Raw genomic sequence first — 25,387 nt, forward strand, 5'->3', positions numbered from 1 at the left:
TGTCAGCTCCTCCATTATAAATTGCAACTGTCAGGCTTTATGACTCCACCATAGTTCAGTGTGGGCTACAACTTGGCACACAAAGCTTCATCTTGGGAGTATCTTTTGGAATGCTTAATGCCATAAACACATACCATTGTATAACTTCTTTGATTCTTTTAGTGAGGGAAATTTTGCAGCCAAAGTAGTAAGTAGCCTCTCTCATCACTACAAGTCAGGCAGTCCTGTTATTGTTATTCCATCATCAGTCTGTTGTTACTGATACTGCTTGTTTCCACAAATGCACATTTTCCAGTCTGTCATAAAAGAGAGTTAGATTTCATTGTTGAGGTAATAAATTGCCTTTTTGATTATTAAATTGTCATTTGATTTGTTGCACTAAAGCAAAAGTATTCACGCTACTAAATATCTCGCCCAGTGGATTCTTCCCTGTTTAACTGCTGCAGTTTGTTCTTTGTCAGATTGCCTGATTGTCCCATACTTTGTAATGGAATCAGGAGGTAAAAAGTGTAGAATGGACAATCCTGATAATTCTGCTTCCTATTTGAGCAAGTTCCTGACCCCTTTCTCCCCCTGAATATATTCAGTTGAGACCACTAAACTTAGCTTGATAAAAACCAAAGTCACCGAGGCTCACAACCATGATATGAAAATCTGAGAAACTTCAAGTGGCTTTCCTAGTGGTCCTGAGTAATCAATACATTAAAAATAATTGCTGCTTATGTACTGGGATAAATATTATGTAAACAGATGCTTCAATTTCAAAATAATACAATAAAATTCATTTCAGAAAGTCATTTCCTTGGAAGCATGCCAGGTCCAATGACCTTTTTTCTCAAAAAAAAAAAAAAAAAAAAAAGTGTTCTGAGCACTTTTCTTGTGCCCAGTGCTCCACAAGGTCCTGTGGATCCTATGTACAGACACAAAGTGTCCCTGCTTTCACAGTACTAACAGTACAATTGACTATATAAGAATGATGAGTGTCACGGTCAAGGATTCTTGATTTCATATGAGATACTTTGGGGGCCACTTTTAGGGTTATTCCCCCGGGAAAGAAAGGATACCTCCTTAATCCGAAGGAAAACATTTTCTTTCATATTTTAAAATATTTATTTATTTATGCATATAAGAACTGGGGTGTAAGCCAGAGGTTTGAGGAGATGAGAGGATTCACCAGAGAGAGTGGTGAGTAGAACAGGCAGATCTACTGAAATACGCTGCTGAGGGGAGCAGCGGGCGAGGCAGGAGAGGTCTGCTGTACCATGTGGGTTACTCCCTGGCTGACTGCAGATCCAACTCCTGCTGTGGTGGCTGGCGATAACTTGATAGCACTGTCTTTAACCCCTGTGCCACCAGGGAGGCCCCCAAAATGAACCTTTTACAAGGCCATTTAATGGGCTGTTTCTGCCCAGTGGGAACAATAACAGGACTGCCTGACTTGTAGTGATGAGAGAGGCTACTTACATAATGTGCCTTGAGAGATAAACAAAGGCTTCTTTGGCTGCAAAATTTCCATCATCAACCAGTGCTGTTTTTCTTTTCTTACATAACCTGAATGTTTTACTGGCAGAACCATGCCTCTGGAGGGAAATATAAAGTCCATCCTAACTGTGGATATTAGAAGACAGAAACTGCATTTTAGTAATGTTTATATACATGCAGTTCTTTACCCTGCACCACCTGTCCTCCCAGTCTGTGACCCAGAAAGCCCTCTCCCCAGGCATCAGCAAGGATAGTGCTCCCTAAATGTATATTTAGGGAATGTTGCCAGCTGCAGGCTGTTGTTCTATGCCTGAATAGAGAAAGCAGTTTTCTTTAGGAGGTAACAAGTGCCAATGAATACAAAAATGTCATTGTTAACTATGTATATATCATTAAATAAAACTAAATTTAGCAGCCTTTACAAAAGGCTGGTGAAAATAATGATTATATTACTATAAAGATGAAGAAGAATGAGGAAGAAGGAGAAAGAGAGGAGGGGACAGAGGAGGAGCAAGAAGGAAAGAGAAGAGCTAACACAAAGCATTTATCCTGTGGCTGGTGTTTTGCTAAGTGTTTTACATGTATTAGCTCTTTCAGTCATGCTATCAAACATATGATTCAGGCAAATAATAAAACCATTTTACCAAAGCACAGGGAGGAGGTTAAACGACTTCCTCAAGATCAATAAGCAGCTGATAAGTGGCAGGTGAGTATTTGAACCCAGATGGGCATGATTTCAGGGTCTATGTTCTTAACCCTCTGCTAGACCTCAGGAAAAAAAGGCTGAATCAAAAGCTAGCAAACCAGCTATGTGAATAATGATCAGACTGGCCTTATATGAACAGTTTGATCTCTTTGGTGTTCTGTTCCTGCTGCTACAAAATGATAGATTTAGACAGGATAATGTGTAGGGTCCCTTGAAACTCTAACATTCTGTGGCTGAGATTCTGTGTAAAATTTAATTCTGTTACCTGTGAGTTAGAGGCAGGTGCCAGACCCTTCTCCCTTGCCAAGATTATTGCAGAAAATTAGCTAATTGCCATCTGACAGCACAGAGAATCTGGTGTCTTAGAAAAAATTTCAAGGAGTGCTTCTATTTAGCAGTCACATTTTCAGACATCATTGAACAAACAAGTCACATAACTATATAGACTATAGTCTATATAATTTATATAGACTATCTAAGTCTGATTCAACATGTCCCATAATAGAGATCTAATGATCAAGTGATTTCTAGAAAATTATTACATGTATTTCATTTATAGATTCATTTGTCCATCCACTGAAAATGTAACATAACTCCTAGTTGAACAATTATATTCTCTGTGTCACAATTATATTCTCTGTCTCAAGGAACCATCATTGGAGAGGTTCTTTCTGGTACCTTGTTCTAAAGCAGATCCCAAGGCATTCTCTGTAGTGAGGAGAAATATTGGGGTGAGACTGGAGGCAAGGGGGTGAAATAACTCACCAGAGAAAGAGTGGAGAATCGATCTTTTGAAATACATTGAAAAGAGAAGCAGCCGGCGAGATGGGAGAAGTCTGCACACGAAGGAGGATTTGAGGCGCTCTCTCATACTCTGTTTTCGCAAGCTTTCTAACTTGGGGCACCAGTTTGCACCAGTTTGTGCTGAGATGTCTGGTCTTGGGTGCTGGCCTATGACACAGAAACATGTCTTGGCCTCTACTTCTTCATTCCTGGAGCTGGGCTGGATTTTCCTGGTCATGGTCGCTGTTTTTTTTTTTTTTAAGGACCAAGATACTTTTTTTTTTAAAGATTTATTTATTTTTATACAAGAGCTGGGGGTACCAGCCAGAGGCGCAGGAGTTGAGAGGATTCGCCAGAGACAGAGCGGGGAGCAGATCAGGCAGACGACAGAAATACACTGCTGAGGGGAGCAGTGGGCACGACAGGAGAGGTCTGCTGTGCCATGTGGGATTCTCTTCGGCCGGCCGGTATCGAACCAGCACTGTTGAGGCTGCGGACAGCTTCACAGCGCTGTGCTCAACCCACTGCGCCACCAGGGAGGCCCACGGTGGTTGGTCTTATGCTTGTTCCCAAGGCAAACTTATCAATTCCTTTATCCAAGATTCCCAGGTCTGCCTGCTAGGCCAGCAGTGGGTGCTTAGTGTTTAACCTTATTAAATTGAACCCAGACAATTTTTCTAAAATTATAATCTCCAAAATTATTTTCATTTTTATTAACTTTCATGTCACCTCTCTCCCCTTACTGATCTTCCACACTGATAAGAACTTTTGTAGCCCCAAGAACATCCAGGGAGTGGCACAATATGCATGTTTAATATATTTTCATTCAATTAAGGGAAAATGGTAAAAGTGGAAGTCATCAGTGAATGACATTCTACAAAGGGTGGAGGAATATTATAACATAGATAGATAGAGCAAAGTCATTGTTTATATTTGTAAATTAGAGGGACAGATTTGAATAATAAGTGCAAAAGTTTGACTGCCTCACCTGGATAATGAAGAAAGGTATAAATATATTTACTATCTGTCTATCTTGAGAACTGATGTTAGATCCTTTCTAGACTATATGCTGTGATGACCAGCCGATCTGTACTACAAAGTAGCTATAAAAATTAAATTAAAGCAATTAGCTGAGTGATTAAATTAAATAAATAGCCTGACTTTACTAACACTTCTAAGCATAATTTATCAACATTTTGCTTTGGATATCTGGTTAATTTCTGCTATATGAAATTTTACATGGAGTTGAATATTTCTCAACTCTTTACAATAATATACTTATTAGAATATTTCATAGAGAATAGTAAACCAAATTTCACTTGTCTATATAAATAAGCCTCAAGAATAATTTCTTTATGAATTAATTATATAAAGTCCTATCTCTTGGCACTTATAAACTAATGGCATATTTGAAAAGATTGACATTAGAAAATGATTTTTAACCAATTTTTCATAATGTGCTTCCCAAGAAGTTAACTGAAAATTGGATTAATAGGCTCTCTTCTCAGGATGTGTTAGGTAAACTGATGATGACACCTAAAATAAGATTTTTACAATAGTATGTTTAATTGGTAGACTCCAGCATGAAATGTTTTATTCCATAGGAAATTAACATTTGCCTTTTATGCTGTTTAATAATCACCACAGTGATTTGGGGTTAAAAAAAAATCATGTTTCATTTAAGCATGTAAAGCCATGGGTTTGTATATGTATATAATATATGCTTCAAAATGAATCTTTGTGAACACACACATATATACACATGGTTACATTGTTTGGGGTTTCAATGGGATATGTAGAAACAGTCTGTGAATATTTGGTCCCATTTTTAAAATATTTCACATGAGAGGATATAGTAAACATTGCACAAAAATGAACAACGATGTAAAAAATATATATGAATAAAAATTTTAACATAGAAATAACTTACAAAAATGGATAAAATTATGTCTTTATGTAGCAGTAACTATTAAACTATGTTGATATTAATGATAATTAAGCTATTTTAAGATAAAATTGATCTCTTCATGAAAAAACCCATGCTAACATAAGTGTTGGATAGCACAACCCTTTATGAAATTTCTTTTTAACTGGAAGCAAACCTGGTGAAAATTTATAACCTCTGGGTTGCCTGATATTGATACTTTGATTGGGGGCATATGTCATATATTTTGTGGAATATTCATTAACAGTAAGATTTATTTTAATTTATGTTTTTCTTTAAAATATACATTGGTTAAAATCCTAAAAAAAAAAAAAAGAAAAGAAAATGCTCTCTGATATTTCTCATTACTTGAGTTGTGCTTTTTGTGGGACAAATCTTAAGAATTCAATTTTTAGATTAAACATCTCAAAGTTTTCATTTCAGCTATTGCAAAATCCTGCCATTTGAAGATTCCTGATTAGACTACATAAACCTTCTGGTTAAAACTTCAAGATTTCTTTTTCTAATGTGTTTTTATTTGTAATTATAATTTTTTTTGTTAAATGTGCCAATGTTCATTGCGTATAATATTTGCCAGTAACACACATACAATTTTAGGAAAGATACTATGTTTATATTTGGAGAATCACTATGTTCATTAATAAAACCAGATTGTCTTACTATACCATATGAATAATGAATTATTACCATTGTGTCTTTCTTCATTAACCATTTAGGACCTCCAGGTCTCAAAGGTGATCGAGGAGTATCTGGTTTTCGCGGATCTCCAGGAGCTCCAGGACTAATAGGGAGGCCGGGAAGACAAGGTATTATTAGAATAATGTATATTTTGTATATAAAATATGTAAAACAAACACCAGATCATATATTTTTTTCAAATTCTTCATAACAAAACAGTGATCATCATAGTATGAATATAGTACTCACATGCTGTTATTTTATGGTCTGACTATTTTGAAATTGATTTCTGCCCATCTGAGGAAAGTTTCTTTGTCTCCAAGGAAAGCAGTTTCAAAAGACACACACACACACACACACAAAGAGGATTTGTAAACTACACAAAACCATAAATCACCATGAAGCATGGTATCTAACTTAGAACAAAGAGAATGAAAAGACTGACATAGAAAAACAAGCAAGCAAAGTGGTTTGAACTTGAATTTCATGGTGCACATAGGTTTTCTATGATATTATTTTCTTTGCCCTCTCTGGGAATACAAAGACAGCGCAGTGCCTATTTGATTCTAGACTTGAATGTTCAAGTTTTCTACTTGGTTTCTCTGTGCCCAGTTTTCTTATCTGCAAAACAGGATCAATAAGCGGATGCACATTTTAGAATTTCTGCAAAATTTAAATGAGTAAGCTGTTGTCCTAAAATGCTTCATACAATTCCTGTGACACAGCAAGCAGCACTTACTAACCGCAGCCTATACAAGATCTAGTTTTTCTTTCTATACCCAAACTCCTAAAGTTCAACAAATGCCCACCTTTCAGAACTCTTGGAAGATTATCCATTGATTCATTTAAGTAGTCAACACAGTTTTATGAGGGTTTGCTGTGTGTTGAGACAAACTATAGTACAGCCACTGCCCTCAGGAACAGGGGGCAAAAAACTGCAGAGGCAATTAGCTCTAATGCAATGTGGTAAGCAGTAAACACTTATGAAGTGGGACAAAATGCTCTAAGAGTGGAGAGTGATTAATTCTATACAGCAAGTCAATGTGTTGCAGAGTAAGTGGTGTTAAGGGCTGGTCTAAAAAACATAAAATGTCTTTAGGTCTGAGGTTCTGAAACTTCAGCAGATGCAAGAATTACCTGTGCAGCCCTCTTAAAACAGCTTACTGTGCTCCACCCCTTGAGTTTTTGATCGAATATGTCTGGGGTTGTTTTCTCTCAAAAATTTTCATTCCTCCAAAGTCCCTGGGTGATTGATGATGATGTTCAAGGAACTACTGAGAACGATGTCTTCAGGTAAAGAAAAGGAGTGGGAAAAGAGAAACTTTGCAAGCATTAAAGCAAAGGCAGATCTAATAAATCCCTTGACAAAAATATACTTAGGATATCACTTCCTTGTTTTTAGGCTCAATTTGGTTGAAATATGAGTAGTGGTGTCTGGGCCTACCTTAGTTAGACTGCAGATTAAAACAGCGAATAATATATCTCCCTTCTCTGAGAAGATAATATAGTTAGAAATAAAATTCAATAATTTCATAATCTAACTAAACCACATAGTCTGGCTTAGCTTAATGATAACAAAACAATGACAAATTTCAAAGCAAAAAGTTCGAGAAAGAACACTCCTATTTATTTACTCCTGTTTTCTTTCCTGCTCTTCTTTTCATCCCTACCCTTCCCACTTCATTTATGGGTATTAAATATTTACTATGTATACAAGATACAATGCTATGTATAGGAAAATGAGAGGTGAATATGACATAGTCCTTAAATAAGACATGCAAATATGAGAAGAGAAAGGAAAGTATTTATGCTTTCTAGATATATAGTGTATCAATACAGTAGAGCATTTCTAATCTGATATATTTACTTCAAAAAGCCATAGGGATTTAGTTGAAGTATAACATTACATATCTTCAAAATCCCCAAAGAATTCTGGCTATAACCGTGTTAAAAGAACTAGATTTTTCAGCATGTAAATCATATGCTTCTCTGCAGTCAGATCCTCTCAGTTCACTCAGCCTGACTCTAAGGGTAACTTTATTCATTCATTCATTCATTCACTCATTCATTCAGCAAACATCCCATGAATGCTTTCCTATATCATTCATTGATATATTCATAACTGAATTGTGTAACTTAGAAGTTCAGTGGTGAGGCCAGAGATAAAGTTGTAGCTATCATAACATTCAACTGATGTTCACTGAAAAAAATAATTTTAATAATATTTCATGTGTAGACAATGAAAAGAACATACAGAGAGAAGGGACCAAAGTTAATTCTTAAATCGTTCCAGAAGTATAGACTTAGTAATAAGAGCAAAGCCAGAAATTAAGCAGAATGGATGAAGTGAGGAAGAAAACCCAAAGACAGCGGGAATTTCAACAGGTGTTCAAGTAAAATGAAGTCTGCATAAAGCTCTTTGAATCTGTTGCTATGAGAATGTTTACTTTATTGAGAGCCTTTTCTGTATGGTGAGAAGGGTTGAGACCAAATTGAGAAATGCTTTGAGGTGGACAGGTGATAAGAATTATATTACAAATGGGGGAGAACTGACTCCTGAGCAGTCTGGTTCCACAGAAAAGAAAGGTTAGGTTTTTTGCTTACAGTGTATTTCATTAGATTCAAATCTCTTTGAAAGAGATTTGAATATCTAAATGCTGATGGCAGTGTAAACAGAGTGACTAAAGATGCAGAGAAGAATGGCAAAAAGACAGTGGAAAGTTAATGAGAAGATTGAAGGTGGAGAACTTGGATCAAAGGAAGAAGCATTAGACTCAGGAAGGAGGCTGGTCACATCTGAAGATAAAGACTTGAAAAGGCAGAGGGGCTTCAGTGCAGAATTATTTGGTTGGATAAATTGTGGCTTCTTTGCATAGTGTCTAATTTACTGTCTAAGTCATAGAAGGGGCACTATACTTCCTCTTATGTTCTTTATTTTTGATTGAAGAGTGATATACATGACAAGAGATGGTGAAATCCAGGTTTTGACTAAGCTTTTGGTCATTTTAAGACATAGTCATTATTCTAATGGAGGGGTATATTTGTGTTCTCTGGAAAGGATGTTTTTGATGTGTTCAAGTGTGAAAAGAGATTTCCAAGTGTCATCAGTAAGGACATCTCTGAGTTATATTAAAATAACTTGATACATTTTTGCCTGCTTATTTATAACAAGAAGTTTCATTTTACAACACTATAAAGGAAAAAAAAAAGAGTGATAATAAGATCAAAAAGTAAAATAAAAACATACAGCTAATTTTTATTTATCATAGAACCATAGAGCTATGGGTCCTTCATTTAGTGCTCTGATTTGGGCATTTCTCTTCATAAAATATCCAAGACAAATTCCTTCACGAAAAGACATATACAAATAACACATGGTCTCTTCCCTTTTTTCTAATTATGAAATTAATGATGAAATAATAGCATTAAGACATTCTGTAAGACATTCTTAATGCTATAAGAATTATGCTATAAGACATTATTAATACTTTAAGATTGTCCTAATGCTATTATTTCATCATTAATTTCATAATTAGAAAAAAGGGAAGAGACCATTTGTTATTTGTATATGACTTTTCATGAAGGAATTTGTCTTGGATATTTTAAGAAGAGAAATGCCCAAATCAGAGCATTAAAAGACGGAAATAACCCAAATGCCCCAAAATAGATGACTGGATCAACAAGATGTGGTACATATACACGATGGAATATTAGTCAGCAATCAAAAAAAGATAAACTCATGCAATTTGCAGCAACATGGATGGAACTGGAAGGGCTCATGCTCAGCTAAATAAGCCAGAAAGAAAAAGAAAAATACTGGATGGTCTCACTCATAGCAGGAATTTAGAAAACCTAAATAAGGGACCAGGAAAAAGACTAATTATAAAAAAAGTAAAAATCAAAATCAATTAAGTAACTGTAAACCAGTGACACACTATGGAGTGGAGGGGTGGAGGGATTAGAGTCAAAATAAGGGGGGGTGGGAATTGTATGGGTAATATAACCAAGATGAAAATGTACACATTGTGCAAAAATGAAAAATGATGTAAAAATATATAAAATAAAATTAAATTTAAAAATAATAAAAAATAATATTAAGCTTGAATATTATATTATCCTCTCTGAAAAGAATTAGAACTGATTAATTATATCACTTAATTCCTTCCTTTCCCTCATTTTAAAATATATCTTAGACTTTTCTTCTTGAGAAATCTAAATCTTTAGTACTATATCACATAAGAAGATACCATAAAGAATAAGAAAGATTTGGGGTACTTTGAAATAAATTACTTTTTTGCCAAATATTATTACCTGAAATGACCGAAACATAAAAAGTAAATTTAATGATGTACAATTAATCATATATGCAGAACAATTAGAGGCATTCTCTTTATGATATGCTGATAGAAATGGTTGGCATTTAATGAAATATTCAAAATAAAATTTTAATTGGAAATAATTTATGCTTTTCAAGTGCTAAACCTCAGTTCTCTTGTAAGTCACCAACCTGTTATTTATATATATATATATATATTTAATTTGATAAATTGGCGATAAAATATCTTCCATAAGAGATGAGTAAAGACAAATGTTCAAAACACAAAAAAGAGATGTAGTTTGCAAAGTAAACTACAGAAACAAATGAAAAGATAAAACCCAAAGTAAAGGTTAAAAATTTTTAATGAAATTGAATGTAATTGTGCCATAAAATGTCAATTAAAATGAAACAATCTTCTCTTGAGAGTAAAATCACATAACTGGTTCTAAGTAATCTTTGGAAGATATAAAATAAATAATAACAGTAAGAATTACCATCTCTTGCTTATGGGCAATGTACTTTATGAACACTTTGCTAATTTTTTTTTAAGATTTATTTATTTATGCATACAAGAACTGGGGTACAGGCCAGAGATCCAGGGGATGAGAGGATTCACCAGATACAGAGCGGGGAACAGAACAGGCAGATTGACTGAAATACACTGCTGAGGGGAGCAGCGGGCAAGTCAGGAGAGGTCTGCTGCGCCATGTGGGTAGCTCCCTGGGTGGCCAGGGATTGAACTCATGCTGCAGAGGCTGTGGATTGCTTCATAGTGAAGTGCTTAACCCCTTGCACCACCAGGAAAATTCTATAATGGAAGGTATTATTTTTTTGTTTGAGACCAGAATAAACTTTATTTTTTTTTTTTAATTTTATAGAGGCATGTTTATTTATTTTATTTATTTGTTTGTTTTGTTTATACATGCACTGGGTACAGTCAGAAGCGCGGGAGGGTGAGAGAATTCACCAGAGGCAGAGCGGGGGCAGAGCAGGCAGAAGGACCCAAGTACACTGCTGAGGGGAGCAGCGGGCCGCAGGAGAGGTCTGCGCGCCATGTGGGACCCTCCTCTGGTGGCTGGGGAGCAGCCGTGGATCGAACCGGCGCCGGGGCCACAGAGGCTGCGGGCAGGTTCGCAACCCAGCGCTCAACCGCTGCACCACCGGGGAGGCCCAGAGACCAGAATAAACTTTAGCTCACAAAAGATTTAAAGGCTTGCAACAGGCATATGAAAAAATGTTCAACATCCCTTATAATCAGGGAAATGCAAATTAAAACCACATTGAGATACCACTTTACACCAGTAAGAATGGCACATATTAAAAAAACAAGCAACAACAAATGTTGGTGAGGATGTGGTGAAAAAGGAACCTTCCTACATTGCTGGTGGGAGTGCAAATGGGTCCAACACTATGGAGAGCTGTCTGGAGGTACCTCAGTCTACTAAAAATGGAGCAATTCTACTACTAGGGATCCACCCAAAGGACACAAAAACATTGATTCAAAAGAACACCTATACACCTGTATTTATTGCAGCACTATTTATAATAGATAAAACCTGGAAACAACCCAAATACCCAAAAATAGATGACTGGACAAGGAAGATGTGGCATATATACACAATGGAATATTATTCAACAATCAGAAAAGATAAACTCATGCCATTCACAGCAACGTGGATGAAGCTAGAAGGAATTATGCTCAGAGAAATAAGCCAGAAGGAAAAAGAAAAATATCAGATGTTTCATTTATAGCAGGAATATAGGGGAACCAAATAAGACATCAGTGTAAAAAAATAATAACAGTACAAAACACAACAAGCAAAACCAGACAGTTATAAATCAGAGACATCCTGCAAGGGAGGAGGAGGGGAGGGATTAGAGGGAGGAGAGGGGCACAGAGGCTGAGGTGATGGTAGGTGGATGCCTTGGTGAAGGAAACTCTATGGGGATTACACTGGGGGGGGGGAAGCAAATATTGTTTAAAAATGAAAAACGATGTAAAAATTTAAAAAGAAAATAAAATAAAGCTAAGATAAAAAGATTTAAAGGTTTGTTCTGAAGCATGTATCTAGTAGGTAGCAGAATAAAATAATTTAATATAGAGATTTAAAAATTATTGCAGTATTTCAAAAGTGCATGATTTTTAAACTATATCTTCTAGTCACTGCATGGAAAGATAGAGCTTCTTGATGCGGAGAGTCAAGACAATAACAAAGATATTGACTTAGCAACAATAGCACTATGATCACTGCTGCATTTATGCCAAGATGATTACTTGTACAATAGACGTCCCAAGATGGTTAGTTGAATCCACAGAACAAAACATCCCTCACACTTCTGGCTTACACCCCAATTTTTCTACTAAATAAATAAATTAATATTAAAAAAGAAACCAAAAAACAGCCCCATTCTCATGAGGTGAAATCATCACCATTAAATCCCTCATTGGTTTTAAGGAAGCTCTTTTTGATACACCTTCGATAATAGAATTGTGGGTGAAATAAGCAACCCAATGCAAAGACCAATATCCCTGAAATGCTTTTGTATCTACTTGATGTCTTGGCCCACATATAAAATTACAATATTTGCACCACACTCTTATGTAAATAGATGAGGTTCTCAAAGTAACAACTATCCTAAAGGCTTGCACACCCCTCAGACCTTCCTAGCTTCCCCCAGGAGTGAGGTAATCAGGATCTCAGTACTCCTGAGAGTCATTCATAGCCAGGACTTTAGCACGTTCTTCTCTAAAGAAATGGAAAACATCATAGATAAATGGCAGTGAGAATAGAAAAACAAGGTTTAGGATAAGCTGGAAGAAATCTTCCAGAAAGCTTTCTGGGGAAGGTAAGAAGACATAGTCAAAAAAAGAGAAAAAAAAAAAAGGAAAAATAAGCACAAAAATTATCTGCTTGCACCTTGGCTTTGTTCCCTTTAGAAAAATGAAATATTTAATGCCCTTGTAAATATTTACTTGTAATATTTAATGCCCTTGTAAATATTTAATGCCCTTGAGACATAATATGTAAAAGAACTACCCAGAAAACTGCCAGGTTCATATATAATAAGGCTTCTAAAATGATTGCTGTTATAATTAGCATCCATGTTATTATATTTGTGTATCTACAGGTTTGTTATAAGTTGATATACTTCTATGTTACGTTGTGATGCTCTTTCTCCAATTTTAAGCAAACCTTGTGAATTGCCCTAATTAACAAATATATATATTTTTTACTTTTCTTTCAAGGAAATCCTGGACAAAAAGGGCAGAAAGGGGAAAAAGGGGGTGGAAGCGTAACAGGTAAGCACAGTTCCTTTTTATATTTTTAAATTAATTTAACTTGTGATGGTAGTCATCTGAGCTTGTGACAAACGTTGAGAATGTCAGCATTAATCCATAGAGATTCCGTGAAACTCAGCCATAGTTTTCTACAAATAAAATATGCTAACTGAAATAAAACACATAAATTGAATTATACAAATTTTTAACTCTCATTATACATTTGTATTTTGTGTTTGATGAAAATTATTTTTTAAACACTCCATGTAGAAAATTGTTCAATTTTCAAGTCAATTTCTTCTGATGAAGGAAAATCAAGTTTATGAATACAAACAATTACAGACTCTTTACCTACTAACTGGATAACTGACATCCTATATATAGGAATATAGACAATATAAGAACCTGACAGACCAATTCTCTGGTGGGCATTTTTTTTTGGCTTTTGTTTTACTAAAAACTTGAAAAGTGGTATTCTGTATCCTAGATCTTCAAACTCACAGTAGAATAAATTTCATAACAGATCTCTCTGTGGATGGAATGCTGACCTCATATTGCAGTGTAGAGGATCTATAAGTTAGAACTTAAATTCTAGACATTAGATAAGAAGTTCTTCAATAGGCCATACCAAATCCAGTTCTTGTGTATTCAGGTCAATTCTATATAGATACAATGAAAGGGTAGTGATAAACAATGAGAATTTTTCATTTTACTCTTCAGAATCCAAGGCTTCCTCCCATGTAATACTGCTAAGAGCTGTGGGAAGAGCTGATATAAATAGTCATATAATATTTACCTATCTGGAGTCTATTTTTGACAGATAATGGCAAGTTATTTAATGTACCAAAAAGTAGCAGTTTTCAGTTGTAATTATTATTTAAAATATAGTACCAATTCCTCTGTCTTAGCAAAAATAACTATTTAAGTCTATTATTATGTGTGGATGCAATATATGGTTATAATTTGTGAATGCCAGACAATGGCTATGGTATAACTACATGATGCTTTCCAAATTGTTACATTGTTGACCTATGTTTGCCTCCTGAGCATTGTATCTCCTCAAGGCACTTTAATATTCTTCACTGGTTATTAGTGTTACTATTATATAAAATTGGTAGAACCATTAGTTTATCTTTCCTCCTTTGTATCCATTTGTTCTTTAATGTGATCATTTTATCTGCTGTATACTTTTTATTCTACTTACCCTCCCTTCTCTTTGTTACTCCATTTATTTTCAGTTGAGCTGCCTGTCTTCATGTTTACTTTTGTCTTTATCTGTTTCTTTATCTCCTCTACTTGAGACTGCTTAACCTTAACCTTGACTGCTCAAACTTGGTAGAGAAGAGACCTCTTTATTTTGTAATCTGTTTAAATGCTTTGAACATTTTTTTCAGATATGTTCATAAATGTTTTCAGTTACACATATTTTCATGTCTGTTTTGAAGTTTATGTACATTGCTTCTGTGAAAAAGTCATGAGAAATATTTCTGTGTATAAGTGTCTGTATTCTACAAATCCCTCCCTGCATCTCCAACCCATGAGGAATATAGATCTCTGTGCTTCAAAAAGAGAGAATACATATATACATGTATACATATATATGTATATATACATACACACACACAATGTTTTTCTTTTTCCTTATTTAATATTCTGGTCATCTGCCCATGTCAGCACATATGAGTCTACCTCCTCTCTTTCATTGACTATACTGAGTGATTATTCCATTAGTACAACATTCCATCATACAGCTATACCATAATACAGTCATTCAGTCCCCTAGTCATGACCACTTGAAGATTTTTGTTTATGTTGATTTGATTTTAGTAAACAATACCACATTCAGTATTCTCATACATGATCTTGAGAAAATTCTTTTAATAGAGAATTTGCTAGAAGTAGAATCAGTGGTTGAAAGGCTACATGCATGTTAAAACCTGATGGAGTCTTTCTTGCAAATAGCACAAGAAAGGTTGCACCAATTCACTCTACCTGAACGTGCCTGATTCCCCACACCCTCAATTAATTCTGTTTTATGAACATTTATATTGAACTATTTTAATATACATTTTTTTATATTTTTCAGGCATGATTTAACTGTAATAAAAATAATCATCGATTTCCTTTTATATATGTATCAAGACCAGTACAACCCCCTGATCATATTAGGGCAGGACCCTTCTAAGATCAGGTGGTTGGGCAGGATACCTTCTGCTGCCATCTCATTAAAAGGCCCTTCACCTCTGGACAAGTCACCAGCACAACTGACTCCAAGATCCTTTTGTGACTCCTCCAAACAACGTTGGCTCTCGTGTGGTACCCAGCTTCCGCATGGCATTTTTCCTGGTCCTTGGTGGTGTTTGAGCTTCTGCCCCCAAGCTCAGACCTCTCCCCAGTACAGCACACCACCATAACCACCATCTCTTAGCACCTCCCATGTAGTGACTGTCAGGCTCCACAAACCAGTACTCAGTCTGTTGCCATCACTCATCTAATGTCTTGCTGAACCCAGTTTAACACATACATTTCTAGGAGAAATCTCATGATATTGATTATATGTGGAGGCTTCACACTAAAAAACATTATTATCAATCAGAGTTAGGCATGGCAAAAGAAAATGCATTCATTCACTTATTCATTCACTCAGCCTGTGTTCATTGTGTTGTATCTCCTGGAGCTGAATATTAACAGTTAAATAAGATTGTTGCTGTCTTTGATCTTATCGAGCTAATTGTTCATGTAAAACATAGATATGCAGACAGGAAATTTTATAAACAGCAGAGCTGTATTGTGGGAAGAATAGGCTTCTACAGGTGTTCAGCAGAGGTCAAGATTTAAAATACTTAAGAAAATTAAAAATGAAAATGGATTTTTATTTTCTTAATTTACCTTTCCTTTTAATTCTCTAAACAATAGCACTGTTTTTCATGTTTTATGGTGAAATAAAAGAGAGATTAGGCAGTTCATTCCACACATTAAACCAAAAACAAAACATGTTTTCTATAATTACCTGGCCCTTTCAAGCAAATATTTTGATCATGAAAAGAAAAAATGCTGTTTTTTTAAAATTTAAAAAGTTCTTTGTATTTTATGCTATAAATATGCAGTATAGGTCCCACACATATGGTGTAGCGTATATAGAATATATAAAATACTAATGCACTATATATACATATATTTCATTATAACTGGAAGTCTTTTGTGTATATAAAGGGATGAAAATCAGAAAGAAGAAACTGTAGAAAAATATGAATAGGAAAAATGTGGGATTCCATGTTATTTTTGAGAATCTTGCTGTAAATGAGCAGACCACATTTTAATAGATGTCCTTTCCTACAAGATTTAACACATAGTTTGCTGATTCATATCATTCAGATACTAGTAGAATTCTAAGTAGTGTGCTTATGTGTGTCTGTCTTGCCAAACCTCTGTCTCTTCCCTTGTAAAATGGACATCTTAACACCTACCTCACAGGGTTGTTGTGAGGACCAAATAAGATATTGTGTGTTTGAAGGTGCATTGCAAAATCATAAAATGCTTTAAAGACATAAAATGTGGTACACAGTAGATTCTCTCAGCTGGAACTGCTTTCCTCACTGATAAAATGCAGACATTTAAAATCTGTAATCAGAATAGGAATGAGAGCAAAATGAAAATGCAAGAAGCCAAATAAATGTCATGGACAAAATGAGAGATACTAGCTAGAAAATAAGATTTTACATTAGACAGAACAACGCAAGTGTGACCAGATCACAAATCAATGAATTTGTCTGAACTGAACAGAAGAACATAAGTTATAAATAAAAGGACCAACTAAACAAAGTGCACAGGAGAGGCCAGAAACTGTCAACAGAGGTCAGAACAAAATGTCATGCTAATAAAATAGGAGTCCAGACTCTGAAGGACAAAGCATGAACCCAAGATGCTGATGATGGGAAAGCTTCATGAAAGGTTGAAACAAATTAGAGTTGTCTGTAGTGCTCTGAACCTGTGCCTGCGTGACAACAGAGTCTCCAGGATGAAAAGGAGAGGGAAAGGGACCAACCAGTTAGTCTATATAGTCCTCAGTATCAGCAGATACTGTAAGCATCTAGAGATTACTTGGATCTGTCTCCATTGTTTAATTGGATGTAACTTCCTATTGCACTCTGCACTGAGGCTTAGCTAGAGTCTGAAACCCTCACTCTTGCCAACAGGCCTTGGTCCACATTGGCCACAGAATGACCTTGAGCCCAAAGCTACTGGGGACAATCCCAGGGGATTGAGTTCACAAGTTATCTGATACCCCAGACTATAGATTGATTTCTAAAGTTTGTAAAATACTAACCCAGACTTTCCAAATTAGGTGAAAAGGACTTCTTTCTTTAGACAAAAGTAGATGCTGAATGTGCAGTTCAAATGCACAAATTGTTCCAACTTAATAATGTATAATGAAGACAAAACAAGTATGCACCAAGCTCTAATTCTAGTCATAATGGTTGGTCTTCTGTCCTGTCACCTTAACTAGGAAGGGTAAGTGTTTCAATCAAGCTAAATAAATCCTACCATACAATTAAACACTGTATGAGGCTCTGTCCTAATACAGTGGTTCATCAATATTTTTTTGCTGTACTGTGTTTATGCCTAATGAGACTATAACTACGATGTGAACTTTAAAGTAACTTATTTTGAAACACAGAGTGGTAACAAACATCAGCTTCTCATTTGACTGAGAACTCAGCTCAATCTTAAATGAATTCTGCTCTTTCTCAAAGCATTCAATTGACCAAAGCAAAACCTTCTTCAGTAACTAAATAATCATAACAACAGATATTTAGAGAATATTTGCTGTGTACCAGGGGCCTTTGTTGCATTATCTAATCTAATTGTCAGAAGAGCCTCTGAGGTAAGTACTATTATTTTTCCTAATTTATATATTAGAAACTGAAGCTTACTACTAATAAGTAGAATAGCAGACACTGAAAACTGATGTATCACTCTCCAAACTTCCAATTTGTAACTGTAACTTCATTAATACTCCCACGTTTTAATGTATTTTTATGTAGAAATACCTCAAATATGTAGTGTGGAGGTTGTATGTTTGTGCAGGGAAGAGAGGGAGGAGGGGAGGAAGAAGGAAGAAGAGAAAGAGATTTGCTTGAGAAATTTGGTTTTCTAGAATGGGCCTAATATTTGAAAGTCCTAAAAAAGTAAAAAGGCTTGTAGATGATGCGCTTTAGGCTAACTTCCAAAAAAGCATTTTTTTTTTTTTTTTAAAGATTTATTTATTTATTATTTATACAAGCACTGGGTACAGTCAGAAGTGCGGGAGGGTGAGAAAATTCACTAGAGCCAGAGCGGGGAGCAGAACAGGCAGAAGGACCGAAGCACACTGCTGAGGGGAGCAGCGGGCGGCAGGAGAGGTCTGCGCGCCATGTGGGACCCTCCTCCGGTGGCCGGGGAGCAGCCCGGGGATCGAACCGGGGCTGCGGAGGCTGCGGGCAGCTTCGCAACCCAGCGCTCAACCGCTGTGCCACCGGGGAGGCCCCCCAAAAAAGCATTCTTAATCTTTGTTTATTTCCACCTTTATTCTCTCCATTCTCCCCACCAAGTATATTATTCAGAATATAGTATCCCTGGAATACTCATAGAACTTCTATTGTTATTAATCAAAGCTGCTATGTGCACCAGGAAGAAGGGTTACCTATTAATATTCTATCTCTATTTCAGTAACTGGCTCAATTTTTAACTTTCTTCAATATAATTTGGCTGCTTTGACATCTTCATTCCTTCATTGTGTCTCTAACTCCTCATTGGATACTTTTCTCAGTAGCACGGGTTATGATTTACCAGAGCAGATTACACTTGAGCAGGGACTCCAGGTAACTCAAATAAATGTTGCTCATTCTTGACAATTAAGTGGTATTTACAGCTTTATGTGATTCCATAAATTGTGCCTAAAAACACATAGTGTGCTATTAACACAATAGATGTGTTCCTTAATAGTGCATTCAACTAATATGTCTTATAAAGTGAAATAGAGATTTAAATCAGTAAAGGACCTAGCATTTGTCCTATCCCAGCTGAATCCCATAGCTGAGCTGTCACAAGAGTCATTTAAAAGGAAAACAATCAAGCTATACTACTTCAGCTAGGTTTTTTGCACCAGCAAAACTTGAAATACAGATGGAATAGAGAGATTGGGCATTTCTCATTCCTCCATAGTCTCAGAGGACCAAATGGCTATACTAACTTCTTCAAAGAATGGGGTCTTGGTTCTTCTGCAATTTCATCTTACATTTATATAAGATTATTTATTTTGTTCCAGTGAAAGCACCTTCCAAATACAGTTTTACAGCCTTCTATTTGCTTCTGCTCAACCTGGCTTTCCTGGAAAACTGTTGCCCTACAAAGTGAATCTCAAGGCAAATTCCTTAGAATCTCAAGGCAAATTCCTTAGTGAATCTCAAGGCAAATTCCTGTGTGCAAATGAAGTATTCACGGAATACCTCCCATTGTGACTCAAGCTACAATCTGGATGCTTTCCTGAGGTGCTACTTACTCCTTTCCCCCTGAATTCTTACACCCTGCTTGAGGCAAAGCAAAACACCTGAATCCCAGTGACCTTTCAGAGGCTCATTATAGGGAGCTAAGGGAAGGAATTCTGATGTAAGTTCTTTAGCAAATGAAAAGCACTCTTCCTAACAATGTTTTGACAATTCGTAATTTTCATTTCCTAGAAATGCTGAAAGATAGGTAAATTCTTTTCACTGAATACAAATATTCAATTTCTATGCACAATATTTTCACAAAAAGTCCCCATGTTTTCGAGAATAATTTATTTGTCCTGTATTAAATGATTATCTATGCTATTTCAAAACAGCCTCTACCCTAAATCTTCTGTTATATTCTCATTGAGTCCTGTTACCTACTAAATTATCCTTACACTTACTATACATACTGAAGGAACTTGTAAAATATTAATCATACTACCCAAATGAATAATTATTACCATGTTGCGGCATCCAGTAGTCCTTAATAATTACTTTTGTGATTTTTTTTAAAGTTGAATTTTCTAAGCCTTTAAAAACTGAGCTTCACTAACAAAAGGATTAATTTTAGAAAGAGAATTTTTTAATTCATATAGATCACATCATAGAAAGTTTGGCTGCTTAATTCCTGTTTATAAATTAGAGAAAAGGTTTGCATTTTCTGGTTTATACCCCCTGAGGTACTCTATTTTTATTTTATCTGCAAATCACCAAAGAACATAAATGAAAAAATAAAAAAAGAACAATTATTTAGCTACAGCTTTCAGAATAGAATGCCAAACATTATGTGGCTTGAGCAGCAAAATTTATTTTCTTAAGTTTTGGAAGAACAAGATCAGGGTGCCGTTAGGACATTAGTCCTATTGGAATAGGATGCTACACTTTTAAAAAAATCTCATCAAGCCTTAATTTTCTCTTTAGAGGGTCTATATCCAAAAACACTCACACACACACACACATACACACAGAGGCTTAGGACTTCAACTATGAACTTAGAGGGTGGTGGAAGATACAATTCAGTCCATAACAAAGTTGTCAAGAATAGTTTTTAGTGTCCATGTGCAATACCATGTCTCAATTTTTGCAGCTCAAGGCAAGAACTGGATCCTGCCTTGGTTGTCTTTGCTTACTTTTCTGTCTTTTCTTAAAGAGTATTTAAATTGTACTATAAATAAATTTGAGATATTCTGGTTTTTTTTTTATAAGCATGAGAGAAATTTTACTTTTATTTGCTGCTTGTCAATAATGTGCTCTCACATTTTAGTGGCATTCTTTTCTATTATGGCATTTTCATGAAGTATTCAAATTACCAGGGTAATATTTCAGGCATGGCAGGATCCAGGAGTTCAGAAGTTTAAATCATTTGGTTTCTCTCCCTTACTTCTTTTTCCCTCACATATATATTATATTCACTGTCTCAGGAAGACTCTCACCTTCTTTACTTCAGAAGAACTCTTATCTTTGCTTGGATCCTCAGATTTTACTTTGACTACTATAGTAGTGTCTTAAAGTGGAGCACATTTATTGTCCAGTCAGGTAAGGGAAATTCCAAGTGACAGGTCAGGTATGATCACCCATTCAGAATCTCAAAGTATAGGTAAGGAGCTCAGAAAAAGTGGATCAAGGTCACTGTGTGGTTCCTATATATTATGTTATAGTATGGCTAATTATACATTGGGCAACAATGTATCAGTCCAGTTATACCATATTGTGAAAGGTTTAAAACTCTCTAAGTAACCAAACTCTATCCTAAGAGTAGTCCTTGGGCTAGGTGAGCATTAGACTGATCTATGAGGCTTCATCACACACACAGATGGCTGAACCTGACATAGAGAGACTTTGATTTTAGGGGTTTGGGATGTAGACTAATACAATTGATTTTCAACAGGTGTCCTTGGGACTCTGCAGTGCACAGTAGTTGAGAGACTCTTCTTTAATATATGAAAAATTTTTCCTACCATTGTCCATTCCAAATCATAAATATTTAAGAAATAACATAAAAAACTCACTCTATAGTATCTAGAGTAAGTCCTTTGTGCCAGGCATTTTGCAGGTATTTTTATACCTCTGTAACCCTCACAAAGAATCTCTCACTGTTGCTTTTTTCCTTGAACATTTGTAACAGCTAAGGAATCTGTAACAAAACAACACACAGCTAGTATACAGGTGGTGAGTCTCTAGTTTGAATCTTGGTTTACCTAATTTTAAATTGTTACACTTTCTATTGTGTCTTAACCTGATTTTCTCAAACCCCTTCAAAATAAATTCCTGAGCTAAAGAATTCTCACAAAAGTCCTGTGTCATAGTAGATGAAGAAATTACAGTTTAAGTAGCAAAATAATATGTTGAAAGTCATCAAGTAAAGTTCACAGTATAGCTGGGACTGCAGGCCTGGTCTGACTTCTAGAGAAATACCTCATTCATGAAAATGACCCTGCCCCTTCCCTGATGAGTAAGAAAGCTGACCCTCTCTTTTGAGATAAAGCATAATACCTCAAACTAAAGGAAAAACTGCATGCTGAGATAAGCTATATTGTACAGGTTTCTTCCTATTACTCAAACAAAATATGCCATCCCATATATTTTTGTTTCTTAAAGCATTTCCTTTCAGTACACAAAAACAGTCAAGGTTGAAGCTAAGCAAATAGAACCAATGTTTTCTTGAGGAGGGAAACAACTTCTTTGTTGGAATTCTGAGGCATCAAATCGTCTGTCCTGAAACACCTCTGGGCAAAACTGTTGGACACAAATTATGGCCTCTCCCGTGGAGTGCAGAGGTAATAAAGATCATCCACACTATTGTCTTCTCTACCAATTCCAGTAAGTCAATCTGATAACAGCTTGCAGAGTTCTGAACAGTAACAAGCATAAACAAAACATAACACACAATGCCAAGGAGAATGTAAATTGTCTTTCAATTTACCTCCCAATCCAATTCAAGGTGCAAATACTCAGTTATTTTGGAAAACTTTTTCATCATAAAAATTCAGAGAATCTGTACTGAGTTGTCAACCCTGCCAATAACAAGATAGATTAAACTTTAGTGGGTCAAATTTGGAATTTATTTTTCCAAAACATCCACAACCTAAATCCCCTACAGTCTATTATTTTACACATTCCCAGAATAACTTTCAAAATAAAATATAATTAATAATTGTATTAGTACCATGGATAGAGTATTTCACAGTTTAAAATACATTTTTTTTCATATATTGCCATATTTTAAAGGAGGTAGATATTATTTATTTTATAAATGGGCAAATGAAGACTCAACAGATTAGATCACTTATCAATGTCTCAGGCTTATAAAAAAGGGACATGATGACATTTAGGAGGTCCGCGCCAGAGGTCCATATTTTCAGAAATCAGAAAGAATAATAATGCAATTTGTTATTTTTATGATAGGAATTTTCTAAATAAACTCTGTTCAGCATCTCAATGGATGATTGGATTGCTTTTGTGCCCTATTGATTTATGTGAAAAGCAAAAATGTACAATTCCCCTTTATAAATTTTTGAAAGTTCTCTTCTAAGTAACTTTAGACACTAAGTCTCACTTAGAAATTAAATATTAAATAATAAGATTGCTCTAAAATGACAACAGATATCTACTACACGAACACTATGCCTTGAAGAAAACAATATGCTCTGAAATGCAGGCATTTTTATTTAATCGGCAATGTGAAATTCAGTGTTAGAGGCAACATTATAGCTTATGGTACTCTGAAGAGAACTTATACTAATGGCCATACTCTGCTTCTCCTGTCCCACTTGGCTTTTCAGTTTTATTTTGTTTTCACCCACATAGACTTTTTCTTAAACATCACACGCTTAGGGGGATCTGTACAACTTGTGAAATATTCTTTTTAATCACCAATTTCTCCTTTCCTCTGAAATATTTTCCATTTCTCTTAACAAGGTTATCTAATGATTTAGCAATTCATAGCTAATAATTCTATTAAAAAACTGACTTAAATAGGAAAAAATAGCCTTTTACTTGTGAATTTTCATACACTGATGTAATTTTTTCTTACATTATAAAATTAGACGTACAGAGTACCATCTGAAGTTAGTACAGATCATTTTGAAGCAAGAAATTCCCAATTTTTTATATATTTTTTTTATTTTTATATTCCCCATACAATTGCGACCCCCTTATTTTGACCCCAATCCCTCCCCTTCCCTCCCCCCACCCCCCATAAAGTGTCTGGTTCATAGTTGTTTGTTGATTTTGATTTTTACTTTCTGATAGTTATTCTCTTTCCTGGTCCCTTATTTAAGTTTTCTAGCTTTGTTTTAGTTGTTCAGCATTTGGGTATAACTGTGGATGTTCAATACAATTGAACATGGTTGACGTTGCTAATTAATTTCCAGTGTAACCCAAAATATCTACTCCCACCCTCAGTTATTCCACAATCCTCAATCATGGGGGCCAGTTTGTTCTTTAACATTGAAATATAATTGGGCACCAAATTCATGTTCCAAGGCAATCCCAGTGCCTTCTGTTTACAATAGCTTGATGAAAATACAGCCAAATTAATTTCCTTTATGTCTCTTCATTCAAATTCCTTCATCTCAATGATGGTGGGTTTAACAGTTTCCAAAAATTATGTGCACCTGAAACTTCAATGCATGACCTTATTTAGAAGTAGGGTCTTTAAAAGTGTAATGTTGGATTCCAGCACACCATAAATTTAATGACTGGCAAGTTCACAAAAAGAGGAGGACATGTCCGGACTCCGTGAAGAACATGTGGAATGAAGACTGGAGTGATGCCCTTACAAACAAAGGAACACTGAGGTTTGGGTGCCACCAGAAACTAGGAAAAGGCAAGGAAGGATTTCTCCCTACAACTTTCAAAGGGAGTATGATCCTACTGACATCTTGATTTCAGAGTTGGCTGCGGAATCGTGATAGAATAAATTTCTGTTATTTTAAGCCACACAACTTGTGATCATTTTCACAGTAGCCAAGGAAACTAACATACATCCTGGCTGAGGCTTTTCCTCAACAATACTTATTCCAACAATTCACACAATTCTCCCTTTACTTGAAGACGTGCCCTCACTCCACATTGGGATTTAAGAGAGCTTTACTGATGATTTAGGCACAACAGGAAAATGTAAACAAAATATGCTACAACTTACTGCTAAGTCTTACACTTCAATGTCTTAAAATTCTCTGGCATGCTTAGAAACCACAATTTCTTCATTTGGCTATTCTCCTCAATCTCTCTCCTGCCCTCTAAATAACATTTGCACACTCCCTGTTCACTAAATCCTCTCGCTTTAGTTTCTTCCTTTTACTTTGTCTCAGGATTTTCAAAATACTTGTCTCCCTTGACTTCCATATTAAAATTCAAAATCTATTCACATTACTTTTCCAGGGAAATGTAACTTTTTCCAAATATCTGATATCCATGTTGTGCCTTTCATGGCTAAATACCTCATTAAACTGATTTTCTTAAATAAAATATAAGTTCACTTTTGTCAGATGGCAAAACCTTGACAGTCCTTACAAACAGATTAAAAAAAAAATTCTGTTACATTTGAAACTCAAATATAAAAATGATTGTAATAAATTGTACCCTAGATCCTAATTCCAATAAATGCTACTAAAAAACCCCATAGCTATGCAGTAAACAATATAATAACTGAAAAAACTAC

At 35.4% G+C, this 25,387-nt stretch overlaps 1 protein-coding gene across 4 annotated transcripts in view; it reads left to right on the forward strand.

Moving 5' to 3' along the window:
• MSR1 (macrophage scavenger receptor 1) overlaps nucleotides 1–25,387 on the forward strand; it is a 143,953-nt gene that overhangs the window by 97,940 nt on the left and 20,626 nt on the right. For 3 of the 4 annotated variants that reach the window (XM_054700817.1, XM_054700818.1, XM_037525973.2), the window contains 2 exons: nucleotides 5,633–5,722; nucleotides 13,160–13,213. In XM_054700817.1, the coding sequence (XP_054556792.1) occupies nucleotides 5,633–5,722; nucleotides 13,160–13,213 (144 nt within the window). Of the gene's footprint in view, nucleotides 1–5,632; nucleotides 5,723–13,159; nucleotides 13,214–15,278; nucleotides 16,844–25,387 lie in introns of those variants that run through there. The other variant, XM_037525974.2, reaches the window with a different exon arrangement.

The sequence above is a fragment of the Talpa occidentalis genome, unplaced genomic scaffold (assembly GCF_014898055.3).
Source record: "Talpa occidentalis isolate TD23 unplaced genomic scaffold, MPIMG_talOcc4v2.1 talOcc4.4, whole genome shotgun sequence".
In the NCBI taxonomy this organism is placed as follows: domain Eukaryota; kingdom Metazoa; phylum Chordata; class Mammalia; order Eulipotyphla; family Talpidae; genus Talpa; species Talpa occidentalis.